This window comes from Chamaea fasciata, unplaced genomic scaffold (assembly GCF_029207755.1).
Source record: "Chamaea fasciata isolate MVZ Bird 193981 ecotype frontalis unplaced genomic scaffold, bChaFas1.0.hap1 SCAF_2, whole genome shotgun sequence".
Classification (NCBI taxonomy): domain Eukaryota; kingdom Metazoa; phylum Chordata; class Aves; order Passeriformes; family Sylviidae; genus Chamaea; species Chamaea fasciata.
This window is the reverse complement of record NW_027094087.1, coordinates 62,894,475-62,909,741: the sequence shown is the minus strand read 5'-3', so window position 1 is coordinate 62,909,741 and position 15,267 is coordinate 62,894,475. Positions and strand designations below refer to the sequence as shown.

Here is a 15,267-nt window from a genome sequence, read left to right as displayed (position 1 = left end):
TAAAATAATTTGATGTCATTGACAGAAAAATGATCCTTGGTGTCCATAAGCAGAAGTCCCATCCTAAGTTTCACTTAATAAATCATTAAACTACTGCAATAACTGGGCAAAATGGTGGTAAAAACAAAGAGGTTGTTGAATTAGGATATGGTAACTTTCCCTAAGTAGGATAGACTTCTTGTATTGGGATTTTTTAAGAGCCATGCGTGAGACTGATGAGCTCCAGCTTCTAGACCATTTAGTCATACTGAGTGTGATACATCAACATGCCTTTTTTCAGCTTAGTAAGAGCCAGGTTATGGCCAAAATAAACTAAAATCTCATAACTGATAGCCATCATCAAAGGAAAAAGTGAAAAACAGTTTGTTATGTACCCAGGGGGACAATTTAATTCGTTTTTGAACATAGATAAACTCAAAACAATACCCTACTGGAAGAGGCTTAAATCAAATCTTATTTTGATCTTATGAATGCTACATTTTTTAAGTTTTTGCAGTTTTTTGTATATCAAGTGATACCATCAATCCATGAAGTTAGATGTTAAAAGGCATTTAACAGTCTGACTCAGTCAGTTATTTCCATATGCATGAATTGTTTTCAACTTTATTTTCTTAATAGATGAAATTATTTTGCTGATGTAATTTCAGGAAGTGCTCTAGCATCTTTGCAGCTTTCTTGAAGACAGAGAAAATTTCCCAACAGCCAGCATTTAGACATCTGATAAGAACCTGCTTCATAAGAAAAGGAGTAAAATGATTTTGTCTTTGAAAAAACCTTCTTTTAGATTTTTGATGGGGAGCAGATTTGCTGTAGGAACTTGTTCAATTTCATTTTTGCATATTCACTCCCCATTTAATACAAAATGTTTTCTTGTTTGCAACATGAAACAGGATCTTGTCACTGCACTGCATAGGGAAAATACGTAGTAGGCTTGGCACTCCCTGACAATATGCTTTCATTAAAACTTTAAAATGTAAATATATGGAGAAATGCATGTCAGGTCCCATCACAGAGCTTCACAGCTATTGCGTTCATTGCCACTACTGTGTGGCAGAGTTGCTCCTCTTTTTTTAGCTTGTTTGCCTTGTAAATGTAACTATATACAGCAAATTATATTTGGTAGTGAATGTTTTGCGAACCTCAGCTAATCAATAGGAGTCTTAGCTCCAGCTCCATTAGACCATTAGCAGTTTAAATTAGTAACCAGTGGTTATCGAATCTTTAACCTGGCAAATTTTTCCCCTGCCAGATTCTTTCTCAAACTTCTTTGCAACACTATTTTCAGGTCACTACTCAGTGTCTTATCAAAAGGAGTGGGTGGATTAGAATTCAGATAGATGGGAAATGTTAAATGGAAATTGCTCAAGTATTGCTTTGACTATGGCCAGAAAGCTGTTAATTAAAAACAGTGGAGAACATAGTCCTTTTCTGAATCCAAATGGCTACGACAGTTCCTAGAGTTGGGAGGGACGGGGCATGCTTTAACCAGCTACTAAGATATTTAGATGGATCAGAAAATAGAATGTTGAAAGACTATGCCAGCGAATCCAATTCCAGAAGTGTCACATCATCCATCCTTTTGCCTTTAGTTTGTTTGTTTTTTTTTTGTTTTTTTGTTTTTTTGTTTTTTTTTTTGTTTTGTTTTGTTTTGTTTTTTTGTTTGTTTTTAATTTTAATTTTAATGCTAAATACTTGAAAAACAATCTATCATTTGGAACATATGTTAATTGCAACATCATGTAAGAGCTCATTTTGCTGTCAGAAATATTACTTTTTCGGTTTGGCGGGACACAGCAATATGCCTGACAATAACATTATGGGTGGTTTGGAAAACATTTTCTTTCTCCAGCTTCTTCAAACTGGCCTTTCTAAAAGCTTATTTAGAGATCACAGAAACAAACCTCATTTCATGCCAGAAAACCATACGTTCCTTGGTAAGAGAGGGTAACCACAAGGCTCATTTGCAGAACCAAGGCGGTTTTTCCTTTCCAGACAGGAATGTCGCTGCCCTGTCCTTCATGGGAGATAGGGGTGGAAGGAGCTGCAGTTATGTGTGCTTCAATGACAAAACTTTGAGACATCATTTTACAACCAGTACACTTGGTATTTATCTCCAGGTGACTTTTAAGTCAATTATTTCTGCAATTGATGTGTTTCTTTTTATAGAAGTCTCTGACAGGACACTTACGTCTCTGTGGTGACATACCTGCATACCAGAGGGGTACAGTAATAAAGCTTCAACAGTGCTAAGTCTCTGCACTTCTTATTGTTTGTATGCTTTATTTTTAAAAGAATTTAGACATGGCTTTTTTGTGGGTTTTAATTATGGGTTTGTTTGGGGCTTTTTTTGTCTTCTCTTATGCTGGTCCAGTCTCTCCAGACTTCCAAAATTATTGATTTTTTTTCTTTGCTTTTTAAATTAATATTCTTTCTTAGATAATTTCTATTGCTGATGTAGTTCTATATCAGGATGACAGAGTATTACCTTGTTGGAGGCAAATGTTGACATCACTTAGAGTTATACCTTTGAAAACAGAAGCAGTGTATTACTGTTCTGATCCAAATGCTTTTATAGGTACCATTGTAAACATCTTTGCTATAGACCATGACAAGGAATTAGATAGTCTGTCTTTGTGTGACAAGAATGTCAAGCTACAGTGGAAATAAATGGGAAATCAGCATTATTTAAAAGAAAAACTAGTCCACTGTCATATCTAAAAATAGTTGGTTGCCTAAAGCAAATACTTCACTTAAGTAAAGGCTTTGAGCATTCTTTAAACAGGACTATTTCAAGAACTTGGAGGAAAAAAAAAAGGAGATAAAATTAAAAATCTATAATTATCAATAAAGATATAAACTTCACTTATAAAAATGATTTCAGAAACTCTTTTAAGCATTTTCTCTAAAGAACTATTGACACAAAAATGCTGTGTAAGAAAAATTGTTCAAGAAAAATAAATGCTGTCCTTTAGTATTGTCAGTTGCCTGCAATTATCTTGGATTAAATTTATTTGACTGAATGATCTAATCACCTAGACACCTATTACAGTTAGTGGAGAGAAACAAACAGTTTGGAGGCATTGGTTGATCTCATTTCATCCTGAAGTGGCCAAAATCAGTCCTATGAATTTAAATGTTAGTAGCTCATGTGTAAACATGAACTCTGTGGAGATTTAAAGCTAGATGACTTCCATTTTTTCACTCATCATATTTCTTTGAGTGTTCTGTCTAAGTATTTCCAGCCCAAATATTTCTCTGACAAGGCTGTGAGTTCAATATATAGAATAAAAGTCAGTACTTGCAGTGCTCTTCGTTTAGAAATGTGTAAGGAAGAGAATTAAATGGAGTGGAATGTTTTCAGTGATAGCAGGCTGAAGCGTTGATAGTCATTGTCATTGTAGTACCTTAACAAAAAGCACAACTGAAGATCCTAGCATTTTAGATATTCTTTAACAGTAATGTAAAGTAATACATGTGGTTTTATGCCAGTTGATTACTTAATGAAAATTGATTTATATGTTCATCATTATCTCCTTTGAAACAGACAAAGGAGTTAGGAAATTTCTAAGAGCAAGGGTTCTATTTTGACCTATTTTTTACTTTAATAAAAAAAGAGCATTAAAACTAAATTTCATGCTGAAAAATGGCTATTTTACCTTTGCTGCATGCAAACATTGTCTTGCAGCCACCTGTGTCTGTCTCATGTCTAACTTACTCTAAAAATTGGCATTTTTCTAACAGCTAGCCCAGAAAATTCAAACATGAATGACAGGCATGAATTTTTCCTTTCTTATGCATCATCACCAAGTAGACATGAGTCAGACTAAATTGCTTAATCAGGTTTATGTGGTTTTTTCATTCTCTTAGGAATTTTCACTTCTCTAGCAGTTTCCTCACAGTTTTAATTTAGGGGTTTGTTTTTTGTTTGTTTTTTGTTTGTTTGTTTGTGGGTTTTTTTGTTGTTTTTTTTTTTTTTTTTAACCTGTTTGGGAGGGGGTTTACTTTATTATTAAACCCGAGATCATGTGACAGGGATGGAAGAAGCTTTATTGATTTTTTTTTTCTTTCCTTCCAAACTGCATCTTACAGGAACATTTCTCCAAAGGGTATGGATTTTTATCTGTGAACCTCAGAGACACCACCATCGTGTCCAAGCTCCATCTTCATAACACCTTAAGGCACTTCACACCCTAGGTCCAGCTGGGTGTCTTTATGTCTCAAGGCTGCTGGGGACTCAGATACTTTGTTTGTTCTGTTGCTTTCAGTTTTATATGTTTGAATCCACTGCTTCCATTCATTTTGTCTCTGGAGTGAAGAAGATTTTAGGTTTCAATGATAGCAACAATAACCATAACAATTAAAAAAAAAAAAAAAAGAAGAAGAGGGAAGAAAAAAAAACAGTTTCAAGTATAAATTCTAAAAGAAAGATCAACAAGCCTATGCAATTTCAAAGGCCTATAGATTTTCAGTAAATGCCCTAGATAATATTTATTTCACAGCAGGATATGATCAACAGCCTGGAATTTATAGAAGACTCTGAGCTCTCAATCCATTCTATTTTTTTCCAGCTGTTCTGCCTTTGGGAGCAGTGGAGCAGTCTGGAAAAGACTGCAGCAGATGAATCCAGAGACTCCTTTAGAAACATAGAAATGAGCAAAATATGTCAGCATTTCTCCACTGACAATTTGCAATAGGTGATCTTTCTCAAAAGTCTGTTGCACAGTACTAAAAAAGATATACAAAAGCTTAGCATGCCCATGGGGCTTGAGAGCCACATACTTTCCCTCAGTGAGTTCACATCCATAAGTTAAGAACTATATTCTGGATGGTAGCTTTGTTGGTATAATAAAGTCCCATGAAAGAGAAATATATAAAACTAGATCCATTACCATGGAAATAGTGAAAGGTCATTTCCATGGAAACCACGGGAAGCTCTCATGCTATGATTTTGAGGAAGCCTCTCTTTTAAGATGCAATGCATTTATACAATGAGCCTTGTTTTAAATTAAATTAAATCTATATATGTAAAGTGATAGACATTTTGAAAATTCTAACTTGGTGCAGATATTTACTGGAAAAGGAATGAATATCAAATACAGATGTGTTACTTACTTTGGCTATGGAAAAGGGGTTTGGTATCCTTTTTTTGTGCCTAGTGCTGTAAATGGCTGAGATTTCTTACTGAGAACAGTAACATTTAGGACTGTAATTTCTTTTTCCGTGGTTTCTCTTCCTGACTAAGCTGGATTCCAGAACTTCAGCCTCAGGAGAATGCTTTCTAGTAGATATACATAGATTTGTATTTTGACAGCTCATTCAGGCACAATGATAAGAAAATTTCAAGGATCTACCTTTATGAAGAAATTCTCTAAAATCAGTACGAAGAGTGGGGTTCTGTAGAAATGTCTGTGAAATCCTGTGCAAGCTAATATATCCTAATTTTTGGTCCTTAGCATCCATCACCACAATATTTTCTGATTTTTTTTAGGCAGTCCCACATGTAGTTCTTTTTAGAGACTTTTGCATAATATTTCATAAGAATTACATAGACAATTAGCCTATAAATGCTGCGAAAAAATCTTACCTGAATAAATAATTCTCCAGTGTTTCCTCCGAGTGAATGTACTGTTTATATAATACAAGAATGGAAATGTAAATGGATAAAATAACACTAAGGTTTTTTAAAGTGTTTTTCATTTTACTGGAACACATACCCTACCATCATTGTGTATTTCCAAACAAATATAAAGTTTACTTGCAAAATCTTTGAGAGTTTCCTAAACTAACTTTAAATGTAGATCAAATTCAGGATCCTCATATTCTGGAGGGCAAGAATCCCTATTTAAAATAATTTACATAAAATCATAATGAATGTTGGAGCCGACTACTTTCTTTTTCTTTTATCTCATCAGAACCACTGAAGCAAAAGTCAGGGCATCTACTTTTACATACCTGGTTTAGATTTGAAACAGCAGTAAGCTTTCAGACAACCCACTCCCCAGGGCTGCCTATGAAGTCAATGGGCAGAGTTAGTGATATGTAAGGTTAGGCAGACTCTGCACTACAGGTCTTGTCATAGAAGTATTTAGGAGTCTACGCCCCTTTAAGTCGTGGGAATGCAGTCATTTAAATGTCTTTCCCAGCCTGACTATGCAATTATTTGATTACAGAGGAAGCCCAGGGCTGCAACCTGAAGGGCCACCTGAATCACCTGTTATTTTAGGAATAGCAGTAGCTGTAGGGCTGTGGTTGCACTTTTCTAGATGAAGTTCTGGGTACTGTCCATACATTCTATCCTTTCAGGTTTTCAAAATACTAATTTTGAAATCCTGACAGGATTAAATTAAACTAACATTATAAAATTATATTATATAAATTAACATTTAAACTTTTACCTTTCCATGTTTGAGTGAGTTAAAGATCAAAATGTGTTAAAACCAGCATTTCTAAGTTTCCATTAATTCAATGGTTTATCAGTACTCACTTCGAATAAGCTTGGGCCTGGCTTCAGTCTCAGAGTCTGGGAGTCTAGGACAGGGAGTTCTTGCTAAAAATAGTATCTGCTTGCATCTGCATTAACTGAAAATCAATTCAAGTTGTTTATCAGAAGGTTTTTTTTACAAGTGGGAAGGAAGAAGTGATATACTGATCTGATGCACAGGTCACTCTGCATAAGGTTTTCCTAATTTGACATCCTGACTTTCAGGATGCAGGTAAACTGAAAGAGATAAATGAAAACATTTTGAGTGTTCTGCATTAGTTGTCATTTCAAGGGGACAGCCTTGGTTGGAGCCATCATACACTTTATCACAAAGTCTAGTACATTCATGCACTGCAGGCTTTGAAACTGGAGATTTGTTCAATTGTGAAACACTCCAAATGCATAGAAGATTTAAGGTGTTTTGGGTTGTTGTTTTGTTTTTGTTTTTGTTTTTGGTTTTTTTCCCATCATTGTATGCACGTGTAATTCTTTCCAGCAGGAAAAGCAAATACCTAAACTCATTCAATATTTAATTTATTTTAATTTAGCTCAGTGATGCTTTTCACGATATCTCATTTTTTGGCCAGTTCCTCTTGGGCCAGATGAAGAACTACAGATGCTTATGTTACGTGGAAAGTCTACTTTACTCCTTGATTGACTGAAGAATGTTGCTAAACAATGGAATGTTGGTTTGTTGTTTTGGGTTTTTTTTTCCTTCTTCCTCACTTCTAAATTCCATTGCTGAACAAAGATACATATCTTGATAGCAGAAGATTCTTTTGAAGCGAGACCACCGTGATGGGTCTGCTGAGTGACATCTCTGTTAGGATCTTTCAGAAAGTTCTACTTATATCCCATCTTTCTACATTTGTGTTGGTTTCATATATGATACAGAAGCCTGCTTTCATTTTTTTCAGTTATTTCAGGTGTCAGTACTATCCTATGGCATTTATCAGAAAGTGCTCTGTTGACAGATATTCAGGAAATCAAACCAAAATATTTAAAAATTAATTCAATGGTAAATAAAAATCAGTCTAACTTCTGTGTCTCATATCTCCTAAGTTTTGCTTCTCCAGTCTTCGCCACTGGGAAGTCCAAAGTTATAGATGTGTGTTTTGTTTTGGTTTTTTTTTTTTTTTTTTGTCAGGAAAGTTCTGAACAACACTCAACAGAAAATACACCTTTTTTTGATTTATTTATTTATTTAATTAATTAATTAATATCATCATCTACAGTTGCCAAGAAACTGTAGTCATCTAGCAAGTTTTCATTACATTTGGTCAGACCCAGAGCAAAGTCAGGGAAATACTCTGAGAAGTTTCAATGGCTTTGGAAGAAACATGTTTAATTTTTATACAAGTAGAAATATCAGAGAGCTGATTCATGTCATGAACATGAATCAATCCTATCAATACTGCAGTTCAAGAATTCCATTGGAGAGGTGTTGGAAATGAAAAAGAAAAAAAAAAAAAAAAAGCTTTGAAGTCAAATGAGGTGAGGAGATAGGAAGAGACACAATAATGAGCATTTGTGTATGGTTCCCTTTGTGCCTTCCATAACCTAGTTTTTAAATATGTAGATGACTTCCTTATTTTCTCTAAATTATTCTTATTTCTAAAACAAAATTTGTCTACTTTTTACCTTCCCTTCTCCCTCCAACTTTTTTTTTTTTTTTTTTTTTTTTTTTTTTTTTTTTTTTTTTTTTCAGCTGGGTTATTAGAAGGGTATATTTAGTACAGCAGTGGTCAGTTGTTTCAAGACATCCTGACTTCTATGATTTGTAAAGGCAGTACTTTAAACAGCATTCTTCCAGGCCTTCCAGACATTAAAATAAGGAATGAAGTGGGACCAGACCCTTTTGGTCTAATCTTACGGGTCCGATCTGGATCTTTTGCATATTTTCTCAGTGATAACACTGATACCCTGATACACTTTTCACTTTTAGTGTTTGGAAGTATTAAATATATTCCTTTGTTTATTAATTTTTAAAGGATATCATTAATAAATGCATAAAAATGGGTCTTCATTTCTAAATGAATCATTTTCATCAGAGGCAGTAGGCTATCATTACAACTGATAGTATTAAATTGACATTTTTAAGATAAAAAGAAAAAATATAGTTTTGAATTATTAAAATGGGTCAAATGATAATTTGATAGTTTGAGCTCAAGAACAAGAATCATAACTGTATTTCTTTGTATATTTTCTGCTCTTGATTATTTCAAAGTGGGAAATTGGAAAATATAAGTTTGATTTCTTTAGACAATCTTTATCTGCTGAGAGAGCAAGCAAAAGGTTATCCTGAGATGACATTTTTGAGTATTGTATGAAAAGAGGGATGATAAGGATTTAGAAGGAGATGCAAGGAGTGAAGATGCTTTATTTAAAAAAAAAAAAGGCAGCAAAAGTGAAATTATCCATCATTTCAGATTTTCAGGAGAATATATGCTAAAATGTCAGAAGAAAAATATTCGTTTTTAATTATTATTTGGCAGTAGAAGAGATGAAATATACCACCACTCATTATTTTTATTATCTGATTTACTGTTTTGATTACAGACAATGTTTATATCAACAATAACTTCAAAAGTGTACTGTCATAGCCAGATCCCATGTGCCTTGCTCTCTGCATTTGCAGAACATTTTACAGCACTGACGTCAATTCTGTAGACAGTGCCTTTTAGCAAATTAAAGAAAGTTGTATATGTGTTTCAAGATCAAATCCCCAGTTGAGAACTAACTCAGGAAATCAGAGACAAAATTTTGAGTATGTTAGATGGTAAACAAAACTATAGGAAGATGCAGCTGGTAGAGATTTTTAAACAGAAAGCTGTCCTCTGTCTGTATTGTATCATATGAATGTCAAACATGCTATAATTGGAGATCAGAGAAGATTGGCCTTGAAACACAGAAGTTTATAAAACTTTTTGGAGTGGAAGGCATAATTAAAACCAAAAGAAAAAAAGGAATGGTCATTCCAACAGAAACAAAATCTAGTCTCGCTCTAATAAAGAGTACCAATTTTTCAATGGTAATAATATATATGGGGTACATCTCTTTGTTAATAGCTGTGATAATTGAAATGCTATTCACAAAAAGCCAAAGAATCTCAACCAATTTCCTCCAACTCAAAAGGTGGCACTGGTGTCTTTAGGGGTAGGCTGGGTACAGGAGAAGGGCAGAAGCAGGAGTCATCAACAGAAAGAGGAATCTATTCATCCTGGGCTTGTGTAAAGCCCATGGCAGTGACACAGATTCCAGCTACCTCATAAGTGCTGGATAGGGGTCTGAGGTCAAAAAGAAGGGATCAAGAACTTGTTTCTCATCACCTCCCGTATCCTCCAAAGGCTCAGGGAAGGATTTAGGCCAAGGTGATTGCTTATTAGTTACTGACACTAGACAAACCAACATTTATCTTTACCTGACCTCCTGTACTGCCCAAAGGCCTGACTCAAGCATAAACATGTATAGAAGATAAAAATCTACCAGCAGTTCAAAGTTGCCTTTTAGTGGACAATTATAGCAGTACGGTTCTTGCTTGTTTGCCTGTAATATTAACCACACTGTCAGTGCTAAAGCAAGTGATATTAAGTAGAAAATGATAATATAATCAATAAAATTGCAAGATATAAAGCTCACTTCTTCCACCAAGTGAAAAAACTGCTGAGGTAATAAACTGTTGTAGGGTAAATTTTGCTTTTTTTGTCCTTTCACAAAAGTAAATGTAGAATGCATAATGAGTTGTTACAGGATTCTGAGGATAAAATCCTGCCAAAGATGCTTTCAGGTCTTTTATGAGTCACTAGCATTGTTGTGTATGAACTATATAGCAAAGGATTACTATATTTAATGTTTGTATAGTTTAATTCCTCCTTTAATATTTCATAAATAGAATAAAAACCACTAAGAAGTTTGTTTTGTGGGGTATCCCATAATATTGGTATTTTTATTTATTTTCACTTTGAGTTGTTTTTAAAGTCTTTTTATTCTTTACATTCTTGTAAGAAACCATTTATTTGCAAGGTTTTACAGTTATGGCATAAATGACAAAGTGACTAAACACATAGGAAATCAGTAATCCCTATCTTACTTTTTTATTATATATCCCTATGTATAATAACCTTGTATAGAACATGCTTTTAAAATCTATGTGTGGGTGTGTGCATGTATATAATTTAAGTGAGATAATATGTTTGGTGTGCCTTACATTTTATCTGTTCAGGTAAGTAATTTGCCTACCTTTTTTGTTTCACAAAAATGTTGTGTAGTTTTGTTTGACCTGCTCCTATAAAATTCTAGCTCATCTCAATGATTTTGCAGGTTTTGTTGTATAGGCATTATCTCTGTCTTCTAAATACTGAAGACTTTAAATCCATTTTTGTTGCTTTCATTTTCAAGATGAAGCAACAGCTATCATGTTCTCATTGATAATAATAGAGATTTTGTTTATGATTGCTGTGGGAGCTGGCATAGTGGTGTAACACATCTCTCTAGATCATCCAAATGGCATTCAGATTCCTCCCAGAGTGTGTTGGATACATGTCCAATCTCAATTACACAATGCAAACAGATAGTTTGTTACTAACTGTACTGGAATCACTAACTTTTTGGATTGTTGAGCTGATAAGTGTGCAAAGAGCTAAAATATCTTTGAAAATAAGCCTTAGAATTACTGTGTTGGGGATATTTTACATCCTTCTTGATATTTATTTTCATTTCCATCACCCCAAGTTGCACACTAGATATTTCAGAGAGTTAAGATTGCTGGTAATGTGATCAGAAAATATTACTGTGAAAAGCCTGTAAATTCATGTAATTCTTCTTAATGACTTTCCTGTCAGTGCCAGTAGAAAGTCAAGGATGGCTTTTCTAATTGCCAGCTCTGTGAATACAGTATCTGAAAATCCATGTTTCTGACTTTTACATTTATCTTAGCAATAAATTTCTGCAGTTCAAATTTAGATAAATCATTTTGCTGATGGTGCATAAGATAAAATGGAAATTCAACTGACTTTTAAATGAGGACTGATTCTGTAAAGGTAAAAACTTGGTGTTTATTGTTAAAGGAGACTTGCCTCACTCTTAGAATATCTGGGCAGATAAGTCCGTATGAGGGGGAAGGACACAAATTGGTCAAGCAATGACTTTGCTGAGTTTATTTTTAAGTATATGTAAAACACCTGACCTTAAGCCTGCTGAAAAGAAGATCTGCTCTAATTTCAGCAGGCTTTGAATGTTGGGCTGATTAAAGATTGCAGAGCACTTACTTCTCAGCTCTTGTAAGTACATTTATGAGAGTTTCTAAGGTTCTGCATGTACAATGTGTACCATTATAATACCCTGCTGAGACAAGACACTTTGAATCTGTCCTCCATCATACTTATTCTCACTCTGCAGATGTGAGGTCTAGTTACAACCTGGTCTTGCCTTTTTCAACTTTAGAAACATATTCATTGTATTTTCAACTTAATATATTTCAATGTCAGTTTTCTGTGAGAAAATACATTTTGAAATCTAAATTGTCTAACAAGTGCACAAGTTCTTTTTGTACCCTTAACTGGAGTATCTGTGAATTGAGTGTATCAGGAAGGTATGAAAGGCAAAAAGTCCTTATAAATAAACCTTTATGCTTCAAAAAAAGTTTGATGGAATCAAGCACTTCTTTGAAACAAAGCTCAAATATGCATTTGATACAATGATTTTTAATGATAGAGTCCACGGGTGTCTTGAGACATCCCATTTCCCATTTCTTGGCAGTTTGTAACAACTGATACTCTGTAAGACAAATCCATCAGAGGACACCTTTCTGCAAATTTCTATACTTTGCTATTGCAGAGCTCCCTGAGGGCTCTGGAGACACAGGAGGAGAGATGTTTATTACGAGCTTCATTTATTGAAGAAAACAGCTCTCGCATTTAGGGGGAGGATCACAGAGACACGGAGAAATCCCTCAGCTCTAGATTTTAAATCTCCCAAGCTTGCTTGTTCTTTTATTTGTCTGTCATTGTGCACAGAACAGCATGACCACTGTTTGCCTCCCAAGCCACAGCTGCCGGCAGGGGATAAGCGAGAGGCCCTGTGCAGCAGAGAGGAGGGGAGGATGTTTACACTGACCCAGCCTGCCTGAAGTTTATGCAGGAGAAAATATAAAAATGCTAAAAAGGAGGATTTCTTGTCTGACAGGGAACTTTCTTAACCTCTGTCTAGCTGTCTTTCTGCCTTGCGAAGTGAGAGATTTTCCACCCCTCTCTTGCTCCACTGGATTTTCTTTAGCTGAAGCTGAGCTGATCAGCTGGCTGGCCCTGGGGACTCTGATGAAGTGTTAAAACAGGCCAGGTCTATGGCCCAGTGGGCAGCTGGTGAAATTTCTGTTCAGCAGAGGTTGTGGGGGCTCATTGCTTCTTGGTTGCAGTCACACTCTACTTCAGCAGTGTCACCTTCGAGATGTTTCTCTATTAGTATTCAAGCTGTTCTGAAAATGCCAAAAATAAAAGAGCTCTTCCGTAGCTTTGCTTCCTTCATTACTGATGGCCGATACAGATTTTGCAGAAATTGCCAGTGTGCAGCCTTTGGACCATGAGCTTCAGTTTCCTGGGAGTAGCACACCTTTGAATGGACATCTCAGGAGGCTGGGTGGCACACACTGTGTCAGTCTTCAGAAAGGTATAATTCACCTTTACTTAGTCACTCAGCAACTTCAGTGGGCTCTTATCATCCCTTCTGGACACTCAGCAGCATAAATACACAGCAATCACTTTACTCCCCAGCTGTTCCCTGATTACTGCCATGGGTGTGCAAGGAAGAGGGAAAACCCTGCCGTGTAATCTCATGGATGCTTCAACTGCAGTTTGGCCTTTTGTTTCTTTTGATTACCAGACATTATGTCTAGAAAAGATTGGTACTTTTTTTCTCTCATATGCTAATTTATGTAAATATGTGAAGTTCTACTCTGAGGCTGGATCAGCTCAGACAGGAACCATGTTCGGGGTGGGGATCATCTCGACTGAGCCTCATTGTCTACAATTGAAATGTTACACCTGAGCTCTGTGTATAGTTGTGAAGAAACAGAGAGTATGGTGTCACAAGTCGTTTGGCATTTTTAACAGCACCAGATGACCTACAATTCCTTATTTTGCTCTATCAACTGTGCCTACTAATGCTGTGGAAGACTAATATTCCTTGTAGGATCTGATTATTTGGATTTGATATATTTGATTAGAGAAGGAACTAGTTCAATGTAGCACCTGTATGTCATGGCATTACCTCCCAGGGAATGTTAATTGCTTTTACATAAAAACGTTTAAAGGCTGGGTCTTTCCTTTTTAAAAAGCTATTATCTAGAGCAGCTGTGTTATCTGGATATGTTTTCCTTTATAGCATGCACGGTGTTTAAAACTATGCTACTAAAAACAGTGTTTATATAAACAAGCACCAGGTTTTCTTCAAATCAAATAATTTTTTTTGTCTCTCTGTATTTTTTTTTCCAAGCATATTTGTCTCTATTCATACCTGACTGTGTATTTTATTAGCCTATGTTTTTTCTCTGCCAGTCTTATCTGTCTAACCTATTTTAGGCTTTTACAGCAGGCTTATCACTTCAGTATCTAGGCATTAAATGCTTTGATGCATTTCTGAATGCTTTCATTTTACTTAAATGCCTTTGAACACACTTAGAAAGTGTTATTGATTAGAATCAGCAGCCCAGTACAACTTCAGGTACAAATTAGGTATTGCCCTTCCGTAAATTCTTTGTGACTTTCCTACAAACAGAACATTTTAGCTAACTCAATAATTTAGAGATGGAGAAAACCATTGTATGTGTTTTCGTCAATTTTTGCTGCATGCATATTAGATATGACATGGTTAGATTGTGCTTATTTGTAGAATGCAACCATAAATCTTAATAAATAAAGTTGTTTTGGTAATTATTGTCATTAAATTCATAGCAAATTTAATGAAGACATTGAACTTTAAAGGCAGTCATTGAATGAGAGTTTTAACATTTTGTTTTCTTTCATGTTTGGTATGGTTTTAAGGGTTTTATTTGTTTGTTGCTTTTTATCTCTATTACTTCATAGCAGTAACTTGCCTAGAGTATTTTAAACTACATTTCCTTCTTCAAAATAGTGTGACTGTACTTATGCAAGTCCTGTAATTTTCAAGCTGAAAACTCAATAATAGGATAGTAAATATAATGCCCAACCGTTTATGTGAGTACAACAAATTGTTTAATGCATCAGGTATTATAACAGCATTTCTAGCACAGCCCAGTGAGCACAAATTTAAATATCTCATGAAGTATCTTAATGTTTATTGAAAGCTGGGAACTCTGGGGACACATCCTGTCTTCAGAGATTCAGTGTCTAGGTTGTTGCTAGCAATCTACCAGATGTAATTACACTTTGCTGGCCTTCTCACACAATAAGGAATGGATAGTGTTTTCTCCTGGTAGTGGTTTAGATTTAAAAAAAAAAAAAAAAAAAAAGGTCATATATGAGGAACTTTAGTTACATACAGAAATTCTTTCCTTGGCCTTTTTAAATTTTTTTTCTTTTTCTTTTTTTTTTTTTTTTTTTTCTTTTTTTTTTTTTCTTTTTCTTTTTTTTTAAGGTGGTTGAAGTACTTGCAGGACACTTCAAGAAACCCTGTACAGTTAAGAAAATAAATGGACCTAATGCTATAAACTGAGTGGGGAAAAATACAATGCATGCTAAATGTGAGCTGGTTTAAGGCTGATTGCCCACTAATGGGTTTAAAGAATAACTTCTCTGTCTTTTGTGCTGTGA

General features: G+C 35.0%; 1 protein-coding gene across 8 annotated transcripts in view; it reads left to right on the top strand.

Moving 5' to 3' along the window:
• Positions 1–15,267, top strand: part of PCDH9 (protocadherin 9) — a 685,482-nt gene that overhangs the window by 33,917 nt on the left and 636,298 nt on the right. The window contains exon 3 of one of the 8 annotated variants that reach the window (XM_066176260.1): positions 4,090–6,434. The exons of the other annotated variants lie outside the window; for them this stretch is intronic. Coding sequence (XP_066032357.1) covers positions 4,090–4,194 — 105 coding nt within the window. The 3' untranslated portion in view covers positions 4,195–6,434. Of the gene's footprint in view, positions 1–4,089; positions 6,435–15,267 lie in introns of those variants that run through there. 8 annotated transcript variants of the gene reach the window in all.